Source organism: Cervus elaphus, chromosome 19 (assembly GCF_910594005.1).
Source record: "Cervus elaphus chromosome 19, mCerEla1.1, whole genome shotgun sequence".
Classification (NCBI taxonomy): Eukaryota; Metazoa; Chordata; class Mammalia; order Artiodactyla; family Cervidae; genus Cervus; species Cervus elaphus.
Genome location: NC_057833.1, coordinates 74,060,187 through 74,084,649, shown reverse-complemented (window position 1 = coordinate 74,084,649; position 24,463 = coordinate 74,060,187). Strand labels below are relative to the sequence as shown.

Here is a 24,463-nt window from a genome sequence, read left to right as displayed (position 1 = left end):
CGCGCCGCTGCACGCGCCACCGCCTTCTGCGCAGTCGCGGCCGGGGCGGCTAGGCGGCGGGCGCTCGGTGGCGGCGGGCTGAGGCGGGGGATGCTCCAACGGACGCGATGGCCCCCGCCATGCAGCCGGCCGAGATTCAGTTCGCTCAGCGGCTGGCGTCCCACGAGAAGGGCATCCGGGACCGGGCGATGAGGAAGCTGCGCCAGTACATCAGCGTGAAGACGCAGAGGGAGACAGGTGGGCGCCGGCGGTCCGCCGCGCACATGGCGGCCGGGCGTGGGAGCCTGAGGTGGGCCGGGCTGGGGGGTGCGGGAAGGGGGCCCGGTCGGGAGGTGCGTCACGGGGGACGGCCCGGGGGAGCCGCGGGCAGAGCGGGGAGAGCGTGTGGCACTGAGTCTCACTCCCGCATGTGCTTTTGTGTCCGCTTTCTGCTGGGTCTCGTCCGGTTCTAAGGTTGAGGGGCTGCGGCCGACAAGGTCGGGTGGTCTGCTGAAAGTCACAGTGGGTGGTGAAGCTTAGGATAGACCCGTTCTGTCCAACCCCGAGCCTGGACCCTGGATCACTGGGCTCACCTGATAGATTCTGGTGCGCTCTTCTTTGAGTTACGCCTTCACTTGACCAACACGTTTAGGAGCTGGGATTGCAAAAGAGAAAACAGAATCCCTACCCTGGAGGGAGTTGTCCCGGGAAGTCTAGGGAGGAATTTCTAACTGAAACAGAGCTCCTTTAAGCAAAGTAAAGGAAACGAAAACCAAGGAAAGAAAGCCATCCTCTACATGGGCCGTTGACGTTCAGCAGGTCGGAGAGGAGACGGGCTAGCAGTGCTGAAGGTTAGTAAGTGAGGGAGGGTGAGGGAAGATGAAGGTGAACAAGCAGGCAGTGTCCAGGTCACACCGGGCTTTGTGATTTGGGTTTAAACAGCAGTGGGTGCCATTGAAGGATTTCATTAACTGACCTGTAAACTCCTGAAAGAATGAGCTAGGTGTGCAGTGGAGGTTTTTATGGTACTAGGATAAGTCTAGGCTTCCCTGGTGGCTCAGACTGTAAAGAATCCGCCTGCAATGTGGGGGACCTGGGTTCGATCCCTGGGTCGGGAAGACCCTCCTGGAGAAGGGCATTGCAACCCACTCAAGTATGCTTGCCTGGAGAATCCCATGGACAGAGGAGCCTGGCGGGCTACAGCCCATGGAATCCCAGAGTCTCAGAGAGGACTGAGCAACTGAGCACACAAGATAAGTCTGATTTCTTTATTGCTAGTTCTGGTACATAGAGCCTTTTTCAAAGAATTGATGTTATCTCTCCTTGTGCTGACCTCCTTAGTTAATGTTTTATTTTAAGGAGAAACCACGAAAGACTACCCAGGGGAAAGAAAGTATCATTTCATGGGAAGTCTGCTAGAAAGAGGAATGAAGCCAAACTTCCTGACTTTGACTCTCTTTGGGGTCTCCCCAGCAGATTTAATTTACTCATCCCATATATGCTGGAGGTTTCTAACCCTGGTCTTCTAACCCAGACCTTTGCTGCTTTCGGCTCAGATATGCCCTACTCACCTGGCAACGTCCACCTGTGTGTCCTCAGACCAAAATGTCCAAAAGTGATTCATTTTTCTTCCCCCGCCCCCAACCACCAAACCTTTTCTGCTGCCCCTGCTCTTTCATTTTGGATGCTAGTTCCCCTCCCCACCCAGACTCTAGCCGGCCTCCTCTCCCCCACCCTGCATCCAGTGTCCTCTGGTCTCAGCTGTCTCACTTCCTGAACTACTCTCCCCTGCCTGGAGGCCTCCATCTCATCTAGACTTCTGTGGTTGCTTGTTTCCTCGCTCATCTAAACTCCAGTTGCCCCCGGTGAACCCCTGCTCTGGAACCAGCCTGGCTCATCTTCTTAAAACAGCTGGACACGTCAGAATCCCAGGTCTGCGGACCACGGTCTGTCCTCCCTTTCTCTCCATACCTCAGCCCCTCTTCCCCGTGTGACTGCTCCACACTGGTTCCTGGTGTTCAGTACACTGATTCTCACCTCTGCCTTCATGTCTCCCGTTCTCTGAAAAGATCCCCACCCTTCTCCGACTCCCAGCACTCAGTTCAGCATCACTTGCTTGAAAATGCCTTCTGTCTCACCTCACCCTGCCCCACAAGTATCCCGGGATACCCTATGTGTCTCTGTTGTGGCACTTAGCTGCCCTGCTTCTTAATTATCAGTCAATGTGTCACTGTCTCCCCAAAACACTGTAAACTTCCATCTGTTTTCCTAGCTGGAAGTGGGCACGCATCCAGACACGCGAGGGCCGGCCTGTGTACAGAACAGAAGAAGAACCAGATGCAGCGCCTACGGGCTGAGGCGACCAGACAGAGCCTGGTGTTCAAACCCCTTTGGTGAACAGGCTTGGGGTCTGAAACATTGGGGTGGTCCCAGGGCAGGATGCCCAGGGGGCGTGCAGTGTCCGGGGTGTGGTCTGAGTTACTTGTCCCGTGTTTCTCACAGCGCAGGGAGGGTAGCAGGCCTTCAGGAAAGTGACGGTAAAGTGCACGTCTAGACAGCGGGGATGGGACAGAATGGACGTGGTCTCTGCCACAGCTGTGCCTGTCGGAATAGAAACACACTTTCGGAAATAACTTGGCCTGACGGTGGAACCTTACTGATCCGGTCAATTGTGTCTCGTCTCAGGCATAGAAAAGAGAGTCTGAGATGTCACTCTACTGTCCATTAGTAACTTAGTTTGAAAACAAATTGAAAATCTTTATAGAGCTTAAAGCAACTAAGTGTTGCTGTACCACTTTAAGTGTTGATCATTCACAGCCACGGAATAACTGCAGTTTTGCTCACAAGGACTCACTTGTCCCTTTTCACTCACTCGTGCGTTCTGCACACCCGGGGGGTGCCCACTGTAGGTGTGCTGTTGCTGTTTTGGGCACGGCTTTTGGCTCTGGGAATGCAGCTGTGAACAGAATAAATACCTTTGCCTCTTTTTATCTGCAACTCTCAGCCTTTAGGGATTCCGTTGTGGCTCAGCTGGTGAAGAATCCACCTGCATTGCAGGAGACCTGGGTTCGATCTGTGGGTTGGGAAGATCCTCTGGAGAAGGGAAAGACTACCTACTCCAGTATTCTGGCCTGGAGAATTCCATGAACTGTATAGTCCACGGGGTCACAAAGAGTCAGACTCCACTGAGCAACTTTCACTTTCACTCAGCATTTACTCTCTAAGAGTAGGATACATTTTAAAATCAATGTGTGATACTTTGATTGCATTCCTGCTCTCTCTTTTGGTGGCACGTAAAATAACAGTGCATCTTGTGGTTCCTGGCGTCTTAGAGTCAGTGGCAGTGATGAGGGAATCAGTACATCTTCACACTGGCAGGGTTGGGGTCTCTCGACCCAGAACTTAATAGAATGACTGGAGCTGAGGTTATTTCCACACAGATGGGGGGTCAAGTGTTATTAACTGGAGCTGAGGCTGTTCCCACACAGATGTGGGTCAAGAGTTAGGGGCTCAACAGGCTCCTGGGCTGATCTCCCCATGAGAGGAGCTGTTGGATTTTCTGTGTCCAAGTCTCACTTTGATGTTAATCTCATTCATTTTGAAGTAACTAAACCTGTATGGTTGTTAGAAACATAGTTGCATTAAGTTTAAGAAGCTCAACCCCAAGAAGAAGATACCAATCCAGAAGCAGCTGTGGGATGAGTCTGCTTTTAAAATCAACACTGTGACAGTTTGTGTGTGGGTGATGTACAAACGTCACACCTCATATAACCAGGGTATGTTGTCCTTCACCTGCAGAGCACTAAGACACCTCAGACAGTGAGCAATCTGTTTGGCGTTAAGTACTTCAAAGATTGGTGTCTTGTTTTTCCAAGTTAAGTTCCTGAGTGAAGACGAGGGACTTATCTACCTGTACTGGGAACAGGTGTTTTTAAAGGGAGCTGTGCCTACTAGGCTGTGGTAGAGGATGTGGGACAGCAGTGTGTGACTGCCACATGCCTCTCACTTGTGCACTCAGTCTTGACCCCGAGTGTGAGCCTCATGTGTCACGGGCCTTTCCAGCAGGGCCGAAACGGTAAGGAGCAGCCCAGGGCCTGACCAGCGCTTTGTCTCCCTGACCTTGGTCACTTCACGTAGGATGAAAGTCAGAACCTGTTTTCACTCACAGCTCCCTTTCCCGCCCGCGCTCCAGGATCTGCTCTCCCCGGTCACTCTGGAAATCTCTTGTTTTCCCTCGCTAAGGTCTCTAGCGCATCCTTGCCAGCACAGGTGGGTTACCCAGAGGTGCTAGCTGCCCCCCATGATCTCTGAGCAGCGGTTGACACACTGCTTTCCTGGAGAAAACACCCGGAGAGGAACACACACTGCCCTTTTTAAGTGAAAAGGCTTCTGAGCCTCGCGCACACGCAGCAGTGTGTTTTTGCGTCACACATGAGTGTTGCAAAACCGTGCACGAGAAAGATGCCACCAGACCGGGAGCAGGGGCCCTCTGGTAGGGGACTGGTTTCAGGAGGCGAATAAGGACTCTCTAGTGTGTGCTTTGATAGAGTGTCTGATTTTTCTTGCAGTAGAAACGTGTTCTTACTGCTTAGGATTCTTTTTCAGTAGAAACCTGCAGAATGTCCAGGCCCCACTAGTTTTCAGGGAAGAAGCCAAATCTCAGCTTCATGCTGGGGCTCCGCTGTCTCCAGAGCCCTGCTCCTCCCCAGACAGCTCTGTGCCCCCAGGTTCTCCCATCCTAGACAGGCTCCCGGGCATGTGGCCGGCTCCAAACTTCATCTTCTCTTCAGGTCTCCCGGGAGAGAAGAGAGTGCTTCCTGAGACCCGCGAGAGGGGATCTTCTGTCCATTCTCACACCAGCTCCCTGCCCCCGGGACTCCTGCCTTCCTCCCAGGCCCTGCCTTGAAAGGGGGCAGCTCTGGAGAGGGCGAGATAGTGAAACTGCTGAGCGGAAACAAGGATGCCCAGTCCCGAGCTTCATGTAGGAACTGGTGTCGTTTAAGTCCTATTTCATCAGTGTTTGTGCCTTTCAAGTTTCATTATGATGAGTTTTCTAAACAGTAAAAGAAAAGAAAGAAAACAGCCCATGACAACATTTTCATTTTGATACTCTCATGCCGTTCTTTTTTTTCCCTTCTTTTCTTTAAGGAATATTTCAAACGTATCATTTCAAATGCAAGTACTTTGCTTCAGTATTTATTAATTACCTGGCCAGGTCATCTGATCGGCCCACTTCCTCCTTCCCACGAGATTCTTGGGAAGCAAACCCCTGGTGTCTTATTGCACCTCCTGATACCTGAGTGTGTACCTCTGAGATAAGGACCCTGCTAATGTAACCACATTGTCACACCTTTAGGAAAGTTTTCCTTAATATGAAATATCAATCTTGTGCATTCCCATCATTTCATACACTCTTTATGACAAATTAGAATCCACATGAGACCCACCCATAGTGTTTGCTTGTCGTGTCTACAGTGACTCTTCAATCCTAACAGTTCTTATCCGGCTTTTCTTTTCCTTGCACTTACTTGTTGGAAGAACTGGGTCGTTTGTCTTATGGAGACCCCAACATTTGGGGTTTTGCTGACTGCATCCCATGGTCTCATTTAATTTGTTTTTCTGTCTCCTATAGTTCCTGCAAACTGGTATTAAAAGTTAACATTTGAAGCAGTGTATGTTCAGTTTTTTGTCTTTGTGAGAACACTTACCAAGCAGTTCTGTGTTCTTCCTGCTGCATCACGTGGGGCATCCAATGGGCTTGGTGGTGTTGGTCTGACGCATGCACTGTGAAACCCATCACTAGCCTTTCATCTGCTGTTTCAGTGCCATTGATGACCCTGCCCAGATAGATCCATGTTTCATTAGTCTGAACATGGTTGGATGTAAACACAGGAGACCATGCCAGAGGTGCTGCAGTTGTGACTAAGTCGGTGTGCTCTGGTGGAGCCCACCACTCACATGTAGTGTCCTCAGTGGGAAGAGCCCCGGGTGTGTCTTATTTGTAATAGGCAGGTGAAGGAAAACCAGTTTGCCTGACCCCTAAAGGAAAGGCACTTTAATAAGCCAATTTCACTATAGTTTCTGGCAAATGAGAGCCTATCACAAGGAATCAAAATGCACCGTGATGAAATTGTTGGCATGGGAAAGGTCTTTTAGTAACTTGGAGATCAGTACCTTATACAGCTCTTCAGCTTCCTCCAAATAAAATAAGTAAAGCTCATTCTGTCAGAAGGGATCTCCTCATCACTCTGAACTAATCCTGTGGAGTCCTGAGATCACATTTATTCTAAATACATACTTGTTTACATTCACTGCATCTGTCCTTTGCTGCACCGCAGGGTTCTTCCCAGGACCTTCTAGTGAAGGATTATAAAGACCGCTGTAACGGGCATCAGGCTTGAGGGTTCTGTCTGTCCTCTGCAGGCTTGGAGACTGCAGGACTGTGCACTTACCTGATCTCGTGAGTCCTTAGGTTACTCCGCAGTCGTTTGGTGATGCCTAGGGTCAACCCACGGAGAAGGCAATGGCACCCCACTCCAGTACTCTTGCCTGGAAAATCCCATGGACGGAGGAGCCTGGTAGGCTGCAGTCCATGAGGTCGCTAAGAGTCAGACATGACTGAGAGACTTCACTTTCACTTTTCACTTTCATGCTCTGGAGAAGGAAATGGCAACCCACTCCAGTGTTCTTGCCTGGAGAATCCCAGGGGTGGGGGAGCCTGGTGGGCTGCCATCTATGGGGTCGCACAGAGTCGGACACAACTGAAGTGACTTAGCAGCAGTAGCAGCAGCAGGGTCGACCCAGGAGGCGGGAGTCTGTGTACAACTTGTGGCTTGGCCGTAGGGGTTTCAGGCGGAAAGGAGGGCTGGAATAATGAGAACAAGGCTGACCTGGATGATGCCACCTAAAACTGCACATGCCTGGTAGGTGAAAACTATAACTGGGAAAGAAGGGGTCAAGGTCCAGCCCAGCCAAGATCCCAAAAAAGTCATCTTTGCAGAAATATCCCAAAGCCTGGCCTGTTCCCCTGCGACGGTTGCAGGGACTTGGGCAGACCATCTGCAGGATTTTCGGCTTAGCTTGGCCAGACCAGTGAGAATGGTGGTGTGGGGGCGGGGGGGAGGAGGTACTAATTTCAGGTAGAGGACCACTTGAGGGAACCCCTAAATGACTCCTGAACTAAATTGGTTAATTTTGTGTGTGGATGACGTTTACTTTCCTATGCTACTGAGATCATGAGAACACTCTACCACCGCCGCCCTGCCCCATAGCTGACAAAACTAAAGCATTTATGTGTTTGTTTTGTAACAGCAAGAAAATGTATGCTTCGAATAAAAAAAGACATTTGCAAGTAAAAGAGTGAAAACATGCACAGTATTATTCTCACTGCTTCTGTGGCAGCTCTAAACTTAAGGAGGAAACGTGCAGACTCTGAAATAGGACTTTTCTGGTCTTTTGCCTTCTAGGGGGTTTCAGCCAAGAAGAACTTCTAAAAATCTGGAAAGGGCTGTTCTACTGCATGTGGGTGCAGGATGAGCCTCTTCTGCAGGTAACCTACAGTCCCCTGTGTCATGTTGCTGGACTCAGGGCACCAGTGACTGAGAGACCAGCCTGCTTTATGCTGTATCCATCCCTGATGTGCGGAAACAGATGGAAAACCATTGCTTCAAGGTTTCCCACCACTTGTCCATAGAGAAAGGGATGCAAGCATTGAGGTGAAGTCTTTTTAAAGATGAACGAAGACACAAATTAGATTTATTATTTCTCTGTCACAGTTTCATAGGTTCCATTGTAGGTTTTACATTATAAAGTTTCTGTTTCCTCCTTTATTAGTTGTGGTCAAAAATAGCATGACACTACCCAGCTCTGGGCCCAGCTCTGCCACAGTTAAGTGGGTGCTGGGGGCAGAGTCTTTGCAGAATGAGCAGTGGTCCTGGAGCTAATGGTCTCATCACAAAGGCAGTGGAGACCTGCCCAGGTGTGCGCACTCACCTGGACCCCTGTCTGCCAAGCACACCAAGCCCTGCCGCCAGAGCCATCAAAGAAAGTGGTTTAGGCTCTTGAAGAGCTTTTTTCTGGCGTGTGAAAGCAAGCCTGTCTTTGTAGCAGGAGAAGGTCAGCTTTGGGGGCACTGAAGCCCCCTGATGTACAAAATGCCAGGGTAGGTTTTTACTTGTCTGGCTTTTACCTGCAGCTCTGCCGCTTCCCTGAGCCCTGTAGTGACTCACTTTGATTTCCTGCCTTTACTCCACTGAACATGTTTTGAGTAGGACAGCAGAGCAAAATATTTTTAAGTTACATTCAAAGTGACAACCAACAGCTTTAGTGGAGGAAGGAAACAGATGAATGGGAACATCACTTTCAAGTCCGGGGTTCGTTTAACATGGGTGAGAAAGACTTGAGTTCAGGTGAAGGCCCCATGATAGCAGTGAGGATTATTCTCCTGTGGACACTCCTGGAGGCAGGTTTCTTCATAGACCCAGAGCCCGAGTTCTCCCCTAGACAAGCTTGTGCACCTCAGCAGGATGGCTGCTTTGCTTTCTGCCACCTTGCCCCTGCAGCCTGTCTGCCAGCAAGCAAGCGGGAGCCACATGGAGTGACAATCCCCGTATCTCACTGCCAGCGATGCCCCCTCGTCGCAGTTGGCATCTCCATTTCCATTGTTTGGGGGGATTCGGATGGAATCTCAACCCAAGTTATATGTTGAAAGCCAGGAGTTAAGAGCTGACGTTTCTTGTGTGGGTCAGTTGAACTCACCCTAGGGATAATGTGTGTGAGCACACACCTAGTTCTGAAGGCATGTTGAATTGGCACAGTAGTCCGTTGAAACTGGGAATTTCACCTGTGAGGCAATTCAGGTGTTCAGATACACTCTTCTTAGTGGAGGTGACAGTGAGAATGGAGGGGATGACCCCCTCCCACAGGCCGTGATGCTGTCCTCTCATGGTTCCACGTAATAACCCCGCTGTTTTTCCCCAACCCCACTTTGCAGGAGGAGCTAGCGAACACTATTTCCCAACTCATCCATGTTGTTAACAACTCAGAGGCTCGTAAGTCCTGATATTTTCGTGACTTTCAAAACTTACTCTTCAGATTTGGTAACTTGCCTAAGAAACCTACTCAATGTCGTTTCTTCTCCTTCCTTCAAAGTTTCCATTTTCCGGGGGGCTAGCGTCACATAAGCCTGGGCAGCTGGAGTGTGAATGTCAGGTGACAGACCGTCCCATGGGGAGCCTGTGTCAGGCTTAGATACTGACACAGTGAGAGGGTGAATGAAGGTGGTGTCCTGGGGGACATCACTTTCGGCATCTCAGAGGTTTCAGAAGAGTCTTAAAAAATAGCAGTCCTCCAGAGTTTCCACATTCTGAGTGAGTTTAACGCTCTCAGAAGCTGCGTGTGACTGTGCTGGTGACCGCGGTTACCTCTGGATGCTGGTTGTTCTCCTTGGGACTAGAGCCACTTCAGGTCATCACTGGTAACAAACTGTAAAGTAACCCCTCTTGACCGAAACGAATAAACAAAGGGAGAAATTAATTATTAATAGTTCTGAGACATTCAGCTTTGATTACTTACAGAAGCAGAGAAGGCAGAATTCACTGCTTTTGCCTAGCCCTCCTCAGAACAGAACCATCCAATGGCCTTGTTAACTCTTAGTGATTCTTTGGATTTTAGCAGGCTCCCAGATGGCTCTTAAGGATCAAAATTCTGTACATAGAATATACTGTAGCTTTCCATATATGAAGAGAGAATTGTGCAAAAGGAAGTAAAGCAAAAAACAAACTATTTTGGGATGAAAAGTGCTGGTTTCATGCCTCAGAAGAGAAAAATAGTGTTTTGTTAAAGTTCACTCAGCTGACACTGAACATGAAAACAGAAAGGCTGACACTCTGCATAGGTCCCCCAGGTGTTCATCAGATGGATGGCTTAGGACTGATAGTTAAGTGTATTTGGGCAAGAAGGGGCAGTATCTGTGGCTCAGGACATCTTTTGATTTTTAACAGAATCATGGCTTTACGATGGATAACGAAACATGCTCTAGAGAGCTTTCTAGTCAAACATTAAGATATTCCCAGACTTCTTGTTAAAATAAGCTTTTATTTAAATATAAAAAATTATCAAGCATACTTAGTTACCAACCAGATTTTCTAGCTGCCCAAGAATCCTTGAGAAATCCTAGTCTGTTTCCCTTCGTGAACTTTCTTGCTCTGTGGTGACCCGGCACCCTGCGAACGGAGCGTTCAGAGCCCCTTATTCCCTGCAGAGCACCTGTTCATCCAGACCTTCTGGCAGACCGTGAATCGCGAGTGGCCTGGCATCGATGGGCTCCGCCTGGACAAATTCCACATGGTGAGGGTGGGGCCACAGCCCCTTACCCAGAGCTCCGGGTCTGGGAGGTGGCTGTGCGGTGCATGGTCAGGTGACCGGCAGGGGGCACTAGAGGATGTGTTCAGAGGCATCGGCTTTGTCTCTTCCAGCTGTCAGAGTGAGTCTGGGGCACCTTCATTGACAGTGTTTGATCTAGAAGCTAGCTGTTAGTGTGGGAACTTTCCACTTTGAGGATCCAGGCTGTAGCTGTCGTTCTGCCAAGCTGATGGGTGTTTGTCACTTTCCCTTTGGTAACAACAGTTATCTGTCTCTAGCTGATCCGTCTGGTCCTGAGGCAGTCCTTCGAAGTTCTGAAGCAAAACGGCTGGGAAGAAAGGTTGGTGAACCCTCTGGGTTAGCATTTGAGGGCCTTAAAACTTTAAAGGCAATGGCGTGGTTTTCTAAGTGTTTCAATGAACAAGTCTGAGTCACCTGATCCACGCCTTCCACTCCGAGTACCAGGAGCCCAGCGTCCTCATGCCTGAAGAACTTCAAACCCCACAGAGCTGAGCACACACAGCAGCACTTTGTACTCATTCCAGTGATTGTTGAACTTTCTCCGCCGTGCGTTGCTTGTTTAGCAGTTGGGCACAAGAATGTCGCGTTCTCTCTGGGGACGGAGAGGATGTTGGCAGCGGGGGTTGTAGAGCTATGTGTGTTTTTCCTTTAGCCGTATCAAGCTTTTCCTCGACGTCTTGATGAAGGAGGTCCTGCATCCTGAGAGTCGGTCTCCAAACGGAGTGAAGTTCCACTTCATCAACATTTACCTGGACGAGCTGTCCAGGGTGGGCGGGAAGGAGGTAAGCAGGGTAGGCACCCTGCCACAGTGCAAAGGGCCAAGGCACCCCTGAAATGGCAGGGCCTGGGCGCTGCTCTCAGTGCTCCGCGGGCTGGAGGTGAAAGGCTGTTGGCAGAGCCCAGGGTTACATCAGCCGCAGCAGCACGGATGGGTCAGCCTGTCCTTTGCCATAGTTCTTCCTCATCTAGAGATGTGTCCTAAGCAGGCAGTGGGTCATGTAGAAAAAAATGATGTGTGCACTAACAGTGTACATAGAAGTCTGATAGCCAGAATCAAAAACAACTTATACAGTCCACTGAAGAATTCTGTAACAGGAGGAGGTATTCATGAGGTGAAGTTTTTAAAAAGTCAAGGGACTTCCCTGGTGGTCCAGTGGTTAGAAGTTCCACTGCAGCGGGCACCAGTTCACTTCCTGGTTGGGGAACTAAATTCCCAAAAGCTGCATTGTGTGAGATGGATAGATAGATAGATAGCAGTATGGAGGACTGTCCAGTGGTTAGGACTCCTTGCTTCTACCTCAGGGAACATGGGTTTAATCCCTGGTCAGGGGACTGAGATCCCGCATGCCATGTGGCCTGGCCAAAAAAAAATAGGGGAAAAAAGGGGTAGACAGAGCTGCACAGATGGAAGGGCTTGTTAAGACACAGGCTGGGGAGGGAATGACATGGTTTCAGCAAGCCAGGGATTGTCTGAACCGGGGATGAGAAGCAGTGATGTACTTTTTTCTTTCACAAGTGTCTGCAATGAACATGTGTTTGTTTTTTGTTTGTTTCATAATTAAAAGAAAGTGTATGTTGTTTTTTAAATCCTTCACCTCGGTGTCTGGGAGTGTCCTGTCTCCGTGGAGGAGGGAGTCTCTGTTGGGAATGTAGGACGGAACGGTGCCTTTCGGGGTGGGCAGTCCTCTCCGGCCACTGTGCTGAGATGCTTGGATGACTGGACGGTGGCCATGACCGTTAGCAGAGTGCGTTTTGGGCATTGTGAGAGATGTGTTGGTCTGATTCAACCTGTCTGAAAAACACAAATGGTTCCTTTTTCAAGGACACATCTGAAAGGCGCTTTTTTTCCCCCTCATTTTTTTTCCTTTGTTACAGCTTTTGGCAGATCAGAATCTCAAGTTTATTGATCCATTCTGCAAGATTGCTGCCAAGAGTAGGGAGTAAGTGATTCATGTGTTTCTTTTACCACTTCAGTTGGTATTTCTTTATGGGGGCTGGTGGTAAAATTGTAGGTGAAATATGATGCACAGGTCAGCCAGTGCTCAGAAGCACCAAGTTCTAACTCCCGTCAGCTCTGAGTCCTGGCGGGCGCCCCCAGCTATGTTTCCCAGGGGCTCCACGAATCTCCCCTCCCCGCGCCCCTCCTGCGCCCGGGTCCTTCTGCCCCGGGCCGCGCCTCCATCACACAGCGCTTGGCATCCGTGGCCCCTCGTGGCCGCAGTGCATCAGCACAGGCTGTAGCCGGGAGCGCAGTGCTGGCCCAGGGTCCCGGGGCCGGGCTGGCCGAGCAGTGGCGTCCTCTGCCTCCCACCCCGCTGCGCTCCTTGAGGGAACAGAGTCCAGGCCATCCGCTAACCACGCTCTCTCTGCTGTGCTTCCGCCCTCAGCCAGACTTTGGTACAGACTATAGCTAGGGGTGTTTTTGAAGTCATTGTAGATCAGTCTCCTTTTGTACCTGAAGAGACAGTCAAGGAACAGAAAACACAAGTGGGTGGCAGCAACCTCTCAGATGAAGAGACATCTGAAAACGAGATGACGTGGAGAAAAGCAGTCAGGAAAAAGAAAGCAGGTGAGAAAATTTACTTGAAGGGTCTCTCTTAGGTGAAATTCACGTCAGAGGAACAGTTTGCAGTGCGTTTGTTGGCAGCTCACTGACTGCCACGTGGAGTTCATCAGAGGGGCCTCTGCCGTGAGCACCGCCCACGGAGGGAAGCAGGGCTATGTTAAGACGCCTGCACGGTGCAGAGCCTGGCCACCCTGGGCGTACACATACACATGCACACTTCTCTGCATCTCCCAGGCCACGGGGCTTTCTTCCAGGGTTTCATCATTTCCATTGCTATTGTTTTGGGTTCTGTGTGTTTCTTGTTGCAGCTTTTAAAAAAAAAATCCTAATGTGGCCTCATGCCTGTTGAAGGGTCCCTGGTCAGAGACCCGATTTACAGATGTGTTGGGAATGCAATCTTGTGTCTGTAGCTCTCCTCTCTGTCTCTGCCTTCCTCCAGGATTCTTTTCCTTAGGGTGTGTAAACACCCACCATGGACGCACCTCGCTCTCAGCACTGTTTAATGTCCATGGGACTCACATGGGGCATTTAAATTGCAGCCTCATCAGAATTTCCTGTGGTTTATAGCATCTCAGTGCCTTGGCGGTAGGTGAAGGGCCAATTCAGGGTGTACCCATGCCTTTGAAATGTCCTGGAGTCATTAAAAAGAAAAGTTTTCAAAAATTAACATCCAGGGAAAATTTTTTATAGCAAGACATAAAAACCTAGACAACATTTTTAAAAAGCAGAGGTATCACTTTGCTTACAGAAGTCCATATAGTCAAAGTTATGGTTTTTCCAGTAGTCATGTACGGATGTGAGAGTAGAACCATAAAGAAGGCTGAGCACTGAAGAATTGTTGCTTTCAAGTTGTGCTGGAGAAGACTCTTAACAGTCCCTTGTACTGGCAAAGAGATCAAACAAGTCAATCCTAAAGGAAATCAACCCTGAATATTCATTGGAAGGACTGATGCTGAATCACCAATACTTGGGCCACCTGATGCAAAGAACTGACTCACTGGAAAAGACTCTGATGTTGAGAATAATTGAATGCATGAGGAGAAGCGGAGAGCAGCAGAGGATGAGATGGTTGGGTGGCATCACTGACTCAGTGGACATGAATTTGAACAAACTCCCGGAGGTAGTGAAGGATAGGGAGGCCTGGCATGCTGCAGTCCACAGGGTCGCCAAGAGTTGACACAGCTTAGTGATTCAACAATAACAGGAATCCTCTGTGGGAAGTGCCTGGTTTTTATGTTTAGACTTGGATGTATGTATGTATCTGGAAGCGTATATAAGGTGGTAGGAGCTAGCCTGCACAGCAAAATTGTACATGATCTCTTATTTTCCTTTGTGCTTTTGTCTGTTTTTCTAAGTCCTCTACGATGATGTTATTTTATTTTTTAGTCAGGAAAGAAGTCTTTAAGAAAGAAAAGACAAGATATTGTCATTTTAAATTCACTATGGGCGACAACATGGTGCTTGAACAGCCCTAAGCACGTTTTGTGTTGTCTCTAGACCTCTCCTGCTGCCAGTTTCTGTCTGAACCACAGCACCCCCCTTCCCTAAGCGCCTTCCAAGATTTCCTCCCAGGTTCTTCATCAAATGCTTGGGGGACCTGCCCAGTCTTTTGCCTGAGGCCACACCATTCACAAGCTAAGAGCCTGCCAGAGACAGGACACCTGTGAGGGCTTGTGAGATCTCAGCAGCAACGTGCATCTGCTTCTCCATGGCTGTGATGCTCTGTGTTATTTAGTTCATGTCAACAGTCACGTTAGCTGTATTTGTTGGTTATCCATTTTGTTCTGTGTTTTAATAATTTATTTTTTGGCTGTGCTGGGTCTTCATTGCTGCTCAGGCTTTGCTCTAGGTGCGGCAACTGGGGGCCTCTCTCTAGTTTGGATGACAGGCTTCTCAGTGGGTGTGGCATGTGGACTTAGTTGCGGCTTCCAAGCTTTGGAGCGCAGGCTCGGTATTAGTAGTTATAGTGAACAGGCTTAGTTGTTCCTTGGTATGTGGGATCTTCCCGGACCAGGGATCAGACCTATGTCTCCTGCATTGGCAGGCAGATTCTTTACCACTGAACCACCAGGGAAGCCCTATCTGTTTTAAATATAGCAGTGTGTGCATGTTGATCCCAAACTCCTAACTGTCCTTTCCCCCCAGTTCTTCTCCCCTGGCAGTCATGAGTTCTCCAAGTCTATGAGTCTGTTTCTGATTTGTAGGTTTATTTGTGTCATTTCTTTTTAGATTCTACATAGAAGGGATGTTATATGATATTTCTCCTCTGTCTGATTGACTTCACTCTGTATGATGATCTCTAAGTCCGTCCATGTTGGTTTCATTTTTTTAATGGCTGAGTAATATTCCACTGTGTATATATACCATCTTCTTTATCAGTTCCTCTCTTGATGGACACTTAGGGAGGAACAACGGGAGGAAGGAAGGAAGGACTTACTATGCAGCACCGGGAACTCTGTTCAATGTTATGTGGCCACCTGGACGGGAAGGGAGTTTGGGGAAGCATGGATATATGTGTATGTGTGGCTGAGTCCCTTTGCTGTCCACCGAAAACTATCACAAAATCGTCAATTGGCTGTATTCCAATATAAAATAAAAAGTTTTAAAAAGTCGTGTCAGCATCAGGTCATTGTGTTTCCTGGGGTGGCCCCTTGGAACATTCACCAGTGCCTCAGCTTTCCTGAAACAGGGCACAGACTGTACACTCCTCCCACTGGCTCGAGCCCCTGGCCTACAAGTTTGCGGTCCACCTCCACTGCAGTTCATGGTGGGAGTTTTGTTTGTGAGGTAATTAAAAGGCAAAATGTATGAGTTTTTTTTTTAATGTCTGGAGGTTGAAAATACCAAAAAGACACCTAATTGGACAGTGGCTCCTTCAGGGGCAGCTGTGGCCATGTGTCTGAACTGTGTCTGTGGATCTGTCTGTTGATAGCACTGGGCAAATATCACTCTGGAAAAGAGTTCAGCCAGGAAGGCGGACAGGATGGCGGCAGAAGTGTGGAGGACACTGGGCCACTTCTCCAGGTTGGTAGCAGTTGTTTCTCTTTGTAGAAAGCTGCCTAACTGAAGGAGAATTAGGGTCAGAGATAATTAAACCACAGCCCTAATGCATAAGGTTCTTTTTAATCTCTGGGTCACTGGTGTCACTTTTCTTGTAATGAGCTTATTGGAGACAGATTTAAAGACAATGGCATTTTGAAAGATGTCAGTCTTTGTTTTGGCTTGAATAAGTGAGATTTGTATTCTGTACAATTAAGCCAGCCTGATGGTACTTTTTCAATAAAGGGAGTTTACCATGTAACCAAGTACAAATTGAACATCTAGATTAAATTTAGAGAACAACACAGCCCCCTAAATTTTCATGAAGAAGAGGTAAAACAAAGAATAGCTTCCCCCAAGAATACGTAGAAGGAAGTTTTCAAAGGCAGTGACTATTAGGCTTCTGGTGGGCAAGCTTTAGGCACACTGTGTGGACGTCCTATGGGAGTGCTCTGGGCTGCTGTCTCCAGTTGTCATGATTCTGGGTAAGGCGGGGCTGTACTTCCAGCAGACATGTAGTGTTTCTTCTCACCTAGTTTGACTACAAGGCGGTTGCTGACCGACTCCTGGAAATGACCAACAGGAAAAACGTCCCTCCCTTCAACAGGAAAAGTCTCTCCGAGCTCATCAAGAAGTAAGTGACTGGGGAGGAAGGTTTCACCTGGCCGTCCTCCACGTTCAAGCCCCGCCCTTCTGTTTCACTCCAGGCAGGAGCTATCACCCACTCACCTTGAAAGTTTCTGCCCTTCACCTTGCACACACGTTCACTGGAAGGTTCCATGGAGACAGCCGCTCTTGGCTCTCCAGTTCCACTCTGCCCATGCAGCTGCAGTCACCCCCTAGCTATGTGGTAGAGATGGAGGAGGAGGTGGCAGCAGGGGTCAAAGAGCAGCTCCGCTACCTCCTGCCCACCGCCTCGTGGTGTGCCGGAAGCGTGGTTCTGTCACCTGTGTGACCATGAAGCCCCACGGCTCGTTGCAACTGATGACAGGTAGCAGCTGAGCCCTGTTGCGCGCTGTGAGCCGCCCTGTCCCGAGCACTTACACAGATTATATCACATTCAGGAGGGCCCACAGGGCAGCTTCTGGGATTGCCCCGTTTGACAGATGAGGCAGCGGGGGTACAAGGAGGCAGCCCATCGCCTGGGCTTGCAGCCGCCAGACCTGGGGCTGGACTCGGCCTTTCTGCTCCCTGGCGCTGCCTCAGCCCAGCACACGCCTCCACACTTGCTTTTGTTCTAACTCAGCACAGTCATGTAGAACAAAACACTGCTGCCTGTCTCCGCTCAGTAACAGAGCGACTGGAATGTAAGTAGAGGTGGAAGCTTCTCTGCCCCCAGTTTCGCTGGGATGTGCCAGGACAAAGCCTTGGATCTTCATGTCATGCGTGTGATACTTGGGGGCAGTTTTGTCCATCTCAATAATGATTTTAAGGGAAAACAGATATCTCTTATATCATAAAAGGTTAGCGCATGTGTTTATGGGAGGCAGGAAGACGTGGTTTCTTTAGGAGCCTTTGTTGTTTTCTTTTTCAGATTCCAAGATCTCTCTGAAGGTGAGGAAAATCAGAAGACTGTAATTGGTGATGTTCTCAGTGAACATGGGCACCCCCGAACCGGGCGCCATTCTTCCTGTCAGGGTGGGGTTGGAGGTGGGGGCGATTAACAGGAGGATTCCGGCTTGAACCTTCCTGAAGAACGGTCAGTCTCAGGGTCCCTCTCATTGGGATCAGCCAGCCTCCAGTCCCCCTGGGTGGGGGAGGGGAACTGCTCCTTGGGAGCTGGGTTACATTTGAGCAGGTGGGTGTGTCTGCTGCCCCTGCCTCTTGTGCACTTGGGGTGCTTCGAATTGGGGGGCCCCACAGACCTTGTTGAAATGTGGAGGTGGCACAGCCGAACCTCTGGGGGGTGAGCTCTAGAGGCTGTCACCCTGGAACTACAGTCCCTGACCTCACCTCAACTGAGAAACCCACAAAGTGTAGTCTATAATTCCTGCATCAGCAACTTTTCAGGTTGGAGTTGGAGAAGCAATAAGGGACTCGGCAGGAATCAGGGTTAAAATTACCCACATGGGGGTCAGGGCCGTGATTGTCTCAGAAGGCTGACCAGACGTGTCTTTGTGACCAGACGTTGTCTTTGGTGTCCAGCAGGCAGTCTCTCTCACCTCAGTTTTGCTGAGGATAGCACTGCTGATGAAGATGACCAGACCCGCAGTCAAGGAACACGTAAGAAGAAAGGGAATAAACTTTTGCAGAAGACAGACATGGCAGGAGGGAAAGGTGAGCCGCAGAGCTCTCGGTCAGCACACAGTGGGCTAGCGTGGCCCTGGGAGCACCTTTCACGTCCACATGGGTCATTGCAGGGTGAAAGCCATCACTCTTAGGGGCTGAGAAGCATAGAGAACGTGTCTCCGGGTGTTGTCCTGTTTTCTGGGGGACCGTACTCCAGCCTTGCTGAAGTGGAAGTGTAGCGGACTCCTGATGCAGGAAGAGGGTGGGGATGTGGACGTCCTAGGTGGACATTGCCCTTCAGGGCACTTGTTTTATTACCAGGTATGGGCCTAAAAATTAGTAGGAATCTGAATACTGTTTCAGATCCATTTACATCAAAATAAGCCTCAGGAAGGTTTCCAGGCATGGTTGGGGAGGGCAAGAGATGGGCAAGTGAGAAAGCTTGTGGGATTTGAGGGCACAGAGAAGGACCTGGCGGGGACTGGCGACATGCTGTGGGTACCCCCAACCCTGGCGGGTCCCCTGGGCACCGGGCACTTGTTGACTGACTTGTGTCTGTAGGAACCAAGTTCTTCCCTGCCAAGGAAGAGGAGAGCAAAGGTGGCATTCCAAAGAAAAAGAGGAAAAAGAAGAAGAAGAACCAACTCCAGGCTGAACGCACAGGGCCCAGTGGGGAAACCACGAGCCAAGAACAGAATGGGAGCCAGGAGCCGGAGGCCAGTCCCAAAAGAGCCCCGGAGGCAAGTGGAGCTGAGCTGGGAATTTTGGCCATGCCAGGCACCCGGGAGCAGAGCAGCTTGGAGCGCCCCTCCTTGCAGAGTAGGAGGAAGCGGCCCAGGAAGAGGAGCCCACGGATCCAGGTGGAGGGCCTGGAGTCAACAGCATCGCCTCTGGAGGGGGGAGCCCCTCGAGTGGCCCCAGCCAGCGGTGCCCCGGTCCTGAAGAGGAGGCGGGAGCTGGGAGCCCTGCTGGTCAATGGCAGTGGCCCGCCTGTGCTGGCCTGGCCCGCGCCCCAGAGGGAAGGACCCCCAGCCAGCCCAGCAGACAGAGGGGACTGCCCTGCCACCCTGCCCCCGGGCGAGAAACTGAAGAAGAGTGGGGGGCCCAGCGGCCTTGACCTCTACAACTCGTGCACTCAGAAAGCTGCCATTTTGAAAAAGAGGAAGAAAATGAAGGAGATGTCAAACTCTGTGGAGCCCAGAGGGATGAAGCTCGTCCCAGCCCTGGTAAGGCAGGGGGGGCTCCCAGGCAGGAGTGTCCGGGCCCCACCTCCTCAGCCCCAGGCCAGGGGGCAGTCAGACCCTGGACCAGGAGCCGTCATGGCTCCTAACACCCTCTACCAAGGAGTAAACAGTGACCTGTCTCGGGGGCTTCCGGTGCCTCCCCTCCCACTCTCGCCCCCTGTGACCAGAGGTGTGACGGGGCCAGCATTAGACAGGGGGACCGCCCCAATGGCCCAGCAGGCACCCCACCTCCACGGGGTAAACAGGCAGGGGGCCCCATCACGTGTGGAGCTTGTGTTCCTCCTACAGCTCCTGGCTCGTCCTGGGCTTCGTTGGCAGGAGAAGAAGCCCTAGACTCTTACCCCTGTTCTTTTTCACTAAGCTTTTCTCCCCTTGGATCTCTGGAGCAGATAGAAGCAGGGACCAGTCTCTGGTCCCTGCAGCTCTCACCCTCCTCCCTGGACATGCGTGTGGCTGTGCCCATCGAGGGCAGCCATCGTCTCCCTGGGCTGCTTCCACTCCTCGCACGGCCTGTGGGGCTCAATGCATGACCCCTTGGGCCTCCCAGGGCCTTGTTTATGGAGCCTGCAAGGACGCGGGCAGAACTTGTGCCAGGCCTCATGGTGCAGGACCCCCGAGGGGTCAGTGGGAGGTCTGAGGGTGGGAAACAGGGCATTCAGCTGGGATCCAGGAAGTCCGCTCTCACCTCAGACCTTCCCTGACACTGGAACACCTGTGTCACCTCCCCGGGGCTCTGCAGCCTCAGCCCATCACCCACTGGTCATTGCTGCTCGTGCTGCTTAACTGAGAACGAACGTCTGAGAAGTTTTCTTTTTTCCCTGGTAGCCCCTCTCAGAGACGATTGGAGGGTCTGGGGAGGTCTTCCTCCACAAGGGGCAGCATTCTGGCCCAGGTCTGCAGTTCCAGGTTCCCTCCAGGGGAGGGTGGCAAACTTCTGAGCCAGAACAGGAACTTGCCAAAACCACTGTGTGACGGGGGCCACCTTGGGTTTCCCTGACCCCTGAGGCCCTGGAACAGGAGCGGGCTCTGCTGTGGACAGGTGTCAGTATAAAGTCCCAGAGAAGGTTCTGTGCCTGCCCCGTTCCAAGCCCACGGAGCCTGACAGTGTCACACCCGCCCTCCGTGCAGACTCTCCATGGGCGGTGGGGTCTGTTCAGAAGTGAGACAGTGAGCTACAACTTAGCACACAGTCTCTGAAAGCCAGAAACCCTCCAACATGGGCACAGGTTTATAGATGAGTGAAAGTGGGTTCTGGTGGCCGAGAAGACAGGAGACCCCTGGCTGTGGACACGGAGCCAACGCAGGGAGGCGGGGGTTTCTGCAACATCTGCTCCAGAAGTGAGCTGTTGACAGACTGTCACCAGGGGTCCAATCAGGGGCCTGGGGTGCCCCTGTAGGGGGGTCCTGTGTTTTGTCTGCTCCCTTCCCACATGCATGGGTGGGAGTGACCCCGTCTCATCCCCCTCACACAGGGCAGTGGTGGGGTGCATGGCCCTTTGAAGAAGAAGCTGAGGACGGAGAAGGACTTCGTGAAGTTCGACGCCGCGTCCTCCCCGAAGCCCCTGTTCTTCAGGAAGGCCAAGGGCAGCATCGCTGCCTCACCGGGCCCCACCCTGCAGGTACTTGCCCCACACTGCTATCCCCCCACACAGTCCCACCCCAGACTTCCGAGGCTCAGCTGGAACCCCACTGCTGCACCCTGACCCTCACCCACCTGCAGTCAACCTCTAGCCTCTGCTGCTGTCCACGGCATGCAGGCCCCCGTTCAGGGAGTCAGGCTGGCCTGAGGCAGACTGGGGGCTTGGCCAGGGAACTTGAGGTGCAGTCGGTGATGCTGTTGTACATCAGCGAGACATGGAGGTCATCCTCGAATTCATGAGAACAAGCAGTGAGGGGGGAGGGCGGAGACTCTGGAGAGCCTGGGTCTGTAGGTCTGCCCAGGACATTTGGGGAAGGTGGGAGAGGTCCCACTGGTGGGAGGGGGCGTGGCTGTTCTCGGGTCAGCAAAGCAGGGCCAGCTCTGCTGAGTACTCCTCGGAGTGAGCAAGTCCAGGCCAGGCTGCTGGGCTGCGTCCAGTCTGCTTCCAGAAGACACGGGTCCTGGTGGAGCCATCAAGATGAGCATGCGTGCTTGACTGGCCCTGCCAGGGCAGCCACAGCAGGTGGACATTTAAATAGCACCCACTCAGAGACTTCCCTGGTGACCCAGTGGTTAAGATTCTCGCTCTCAATGCATGGGGCACAGGTTTGATCCCTGGAGAGGGAACTAAGATCCTGCATGCCCCACGATACAGCCAAAAAAATTAAGATAACAAGCACCCACTTGAACCAGCAGAGTGACTACTGTCTGTGTTAATATTTGTGTGTTCTTTTAAGGTGTTTTGGGGATATATTTGTTCAGTGACTCAAGACTTGTGCAAGCCAAGTTTCTGTCCTAAAACGTTGGTGATGTTAAAGCAAAAATGGTGGACAGAACTATGGAGTTCTAGGGAGCTTGTCAGGGTGCTTCAAGGTGCAGAATGGGTCCCCTTCCAGAGTCCTTGTCACAGGACGTTGGGACACGCATGTCCGTTGCCCACAGAAGCTAGGTTCTCTTACAGGGCACTCAGTACTCCACTCACAAGATGAACTGTGGGGCCTGGACCAGCATGTTCCCTGGAGGTGTCAATTGTCCTCACTCTGCTCTCTATCCTCCCGGGACCCCATGACAGGCGGTTCCTGCAGAGCGGGGCTGGCTTGCCAGTGCCATGCCTGGAGGCGCCGTGGGTTCTGGGGACAGCTTAGCCACCATCTTTTTACTTGTTGCCCTGCCATTTTTTCCTGTAGTCACACAGAACCCCGTCCAGCTCCAAGAAGGTGACCTTTGGGTTGAACAGGAACATGACAGCAGGTGAGCATGGGTTAGGGTTAGGTCTCTCTGTGGGTCTTTCTGTCACTGTGGCTGCCTTGGTCCAGGCACCCAGTCCAGGTTCAGGGAGGGTTGGGGGGGATTGTCTGACTGCTTTTAGTACAGGTGTGATTAGTTTTGTTTCTTCAAAGGAGGAAACCAAGCTTTTTAGGAGTACGTAATGAGTTTAGGTCCTGGCTGTGTTAGGGACCACAAGTAAGTACACACACACACATGTGTGTGTGTGTGGTCCTGGCTGTGTTTAGGGCCCACAAGTAAGGGTGTGTGTGCGCAGAGGGGAGGGACTATCTGGAAAGGACCTGAGAAACTCTGGTTTTTTAAAGCTAGAGAAAACAGGAGGAGTAAATCTGCCACGAAGGAAAGGCTCCTCCTGAAACTGTTTAAACCTGGGGCTCATTCCAGACCCAACTCAGGGTTCACCAAGCATCCATGTTCCATAACTACCCCATGGCCCACCAGTGGCCCATCCAGGTGGCCTTGGGGCATTTTCCATAGAGAAGAAAAGGCATCTGAGGGAAGGAGCCTCACTGGCGGCCCCTGCTCCCGGGCTGAAGGCCCATGGGAGCCCCCAGGGGGTGGAGCAGCACCAGTGGGGCCAGTGGGCAGACAAGAGGAGTCATGCCCTGTTAACTGTGGCCTGGCTTTCGTCCGAGGCAGAGTTCAAGAAGACAGACAAGAGCATCTTGGTCAGTCCCACGGGCCCCTCCCGAGTGGCCTTCAACCCTGAGCAGAGGCCCCTCCATGGGGTGCTGAAGACCCCCACCAGCTCACCGGCCAGCACCCCTCTGGGCCCCAAGAAGCCGCTGACCGCCATGCCAAAGAGAAGGCCAACAGCTATGGACTTCTTCTAAGATAGTCAGAGTCCTTTTAAAGACTGCTTTTGTACAGAATATTCTATAAATTATAATGTTTAAAAGGCAGGGGCCTTTGTATTGTTTTTATAAATTCCCATGAATTGTGTGTACGGGGCTCTAGGTGAGCCTCAGGTCTGCTCCCTGGCCCTGTCGGCAGGGCTGCGGGCAGTGTTCGCACATGAGCCGTCCACTCTCCACGCCCTGGCTGCGGGCGCGAGGCCGTGGGGCTGGGAGCTCGCTGCCAGCGCCCCAGCACTGCTGCTGTGCCTGCTGGTGTCCAGGGCTCAGGTTGCCTCCAGCCCCTGCGTGTGCAGCTGTGAGCGAGGCTGGTTTTCTGATGGTTTGTGGTCTTAAGAGTCTTTTTTGTTTTTTGAAGCACGATTCCCACGTGGTGTGGGTATTCCGCGGTCCTAGGTAGATGACATAGCTGCATCAGCAATGCTGTGCTTTCTCTCCGCGTGCTGAGCGGGGTGACCCTTCGAGTAGGGTATGGGGGGCGGGAGGGGAGAGCCTCTGCCCTCAGGGTCGGCTGCTTCCTCCCTCCCTCTGCCTTGGCCTGGTTTCCTACCTCTAAGCAAGCCTAGGGGGTCCTCCCAGGCACCGCACACCCGCCCGTGTCCAGGTCCTCGTGCCACCTGTGCGCCTTGACCCCCGCGGCTGGCAGCCCTCGGCAGCACCCCCATCCTGAGTCCCGACTCCTTCCTTCAGAGGCGCAGCTGCCGTGTCTAAAGTGTGGCTTCCTGCCAGAAGGCCAAAGAAGCAGCCTTTAAGAATTGTCTATGCTTATTTATTTGTTTGTAGCTACCTTTTTTCAGATGTTGAAGCTTGCACTTACAGATTTTTATAAAGTTCTAAATTTAGTTAATTACAGCAGATGGGGTGGGAAACACTCAGAATTCAGTTGGAAAAACAGAAACACAGCTTAGAGCAGTGCTGGCCCGGTGGCTGCTCATGCCCTGGGAAACGGCATCTGCCCCTTGGGCCTGGGTGATGGACAGGACGCTGATCTGAAACCTTAGGAAAGCCCCTGGGCACCCCCTTCCTGGCCACATCATGAGCCGCGTTCTCAGAGGAGGGGGCATAATCTGGGGAAGACGTACTTTCAGGTCTCAGCTTGATGCGTCTCAGGCCTCCCCAGCAGAGAGCCTCGGTAGTCCCAGCCGCAACTTGGGATGACAGGGACCCACTGGGGCTGCAGGGCTGGTGTGACTTCAGTTTCCTTGATCACGTGATCAATATGGGGCCTCTGCCAAGACCTGGG

General features: G+C 51.6%; 1 protein-coding gene across 3 annotated transcripts; it reads left to right on the top strand.

Annotated features, from left to right (window-relative positions):
- Window positions 1-23: 23 nt before the first annotated feature.
- On the top strand, window positions 24-23,268 carry RRP1B (ribosomal RNA processing 1B). Of its 3 annotated transcripts, none has more exons than XM_043874428.1 (16): window positions 24-237; window positions 7,446-7,528; window positions 8,972-9,029; window positions 10,241-10,326; window positions 10,620-10,681; window positions 11,015-11,144; window positions 12,238-12,302; window positions 12,750-12,931; window positions 15,861-15,952; window positions 16,504-16,601; window positions 17,502-17,521; window positions 18,116-18,244; window positions 18,758-19,422; window positions 20,913-21,059; window positions 22,267-22,330; window positions 23,006-23,268. In XM_043874428.1, the coding sequence occupies exons 1-16, from the start codon at window positions 108-110 to the stop codon at window positions 23,197-23,199; spliced, it is 2,205 nt and encodes a 734-aa protein (XP_043730363.1). In that variant the 5' UTR covers window positions 24-107; the 3' UTR covers window positions 23,200-23,268. The 3 variants fall into 3 exon arrangements, with proteins under 3 accessions (XP_043730363.1, XP_043730362.1, XP_043730364.1); XM_043874427.1 differs by having other exon boundaries at window positions 18,113-18,244; XM_043874429.1 differs by lacking the exon at window positions 24-237 and adding an exon at window positions 6,689-6,902 and having other exon boundaries at window positions 18,113-18,244.
- Window positions 23,269-24,463: the final 1,195 nt, after the last annotated feature.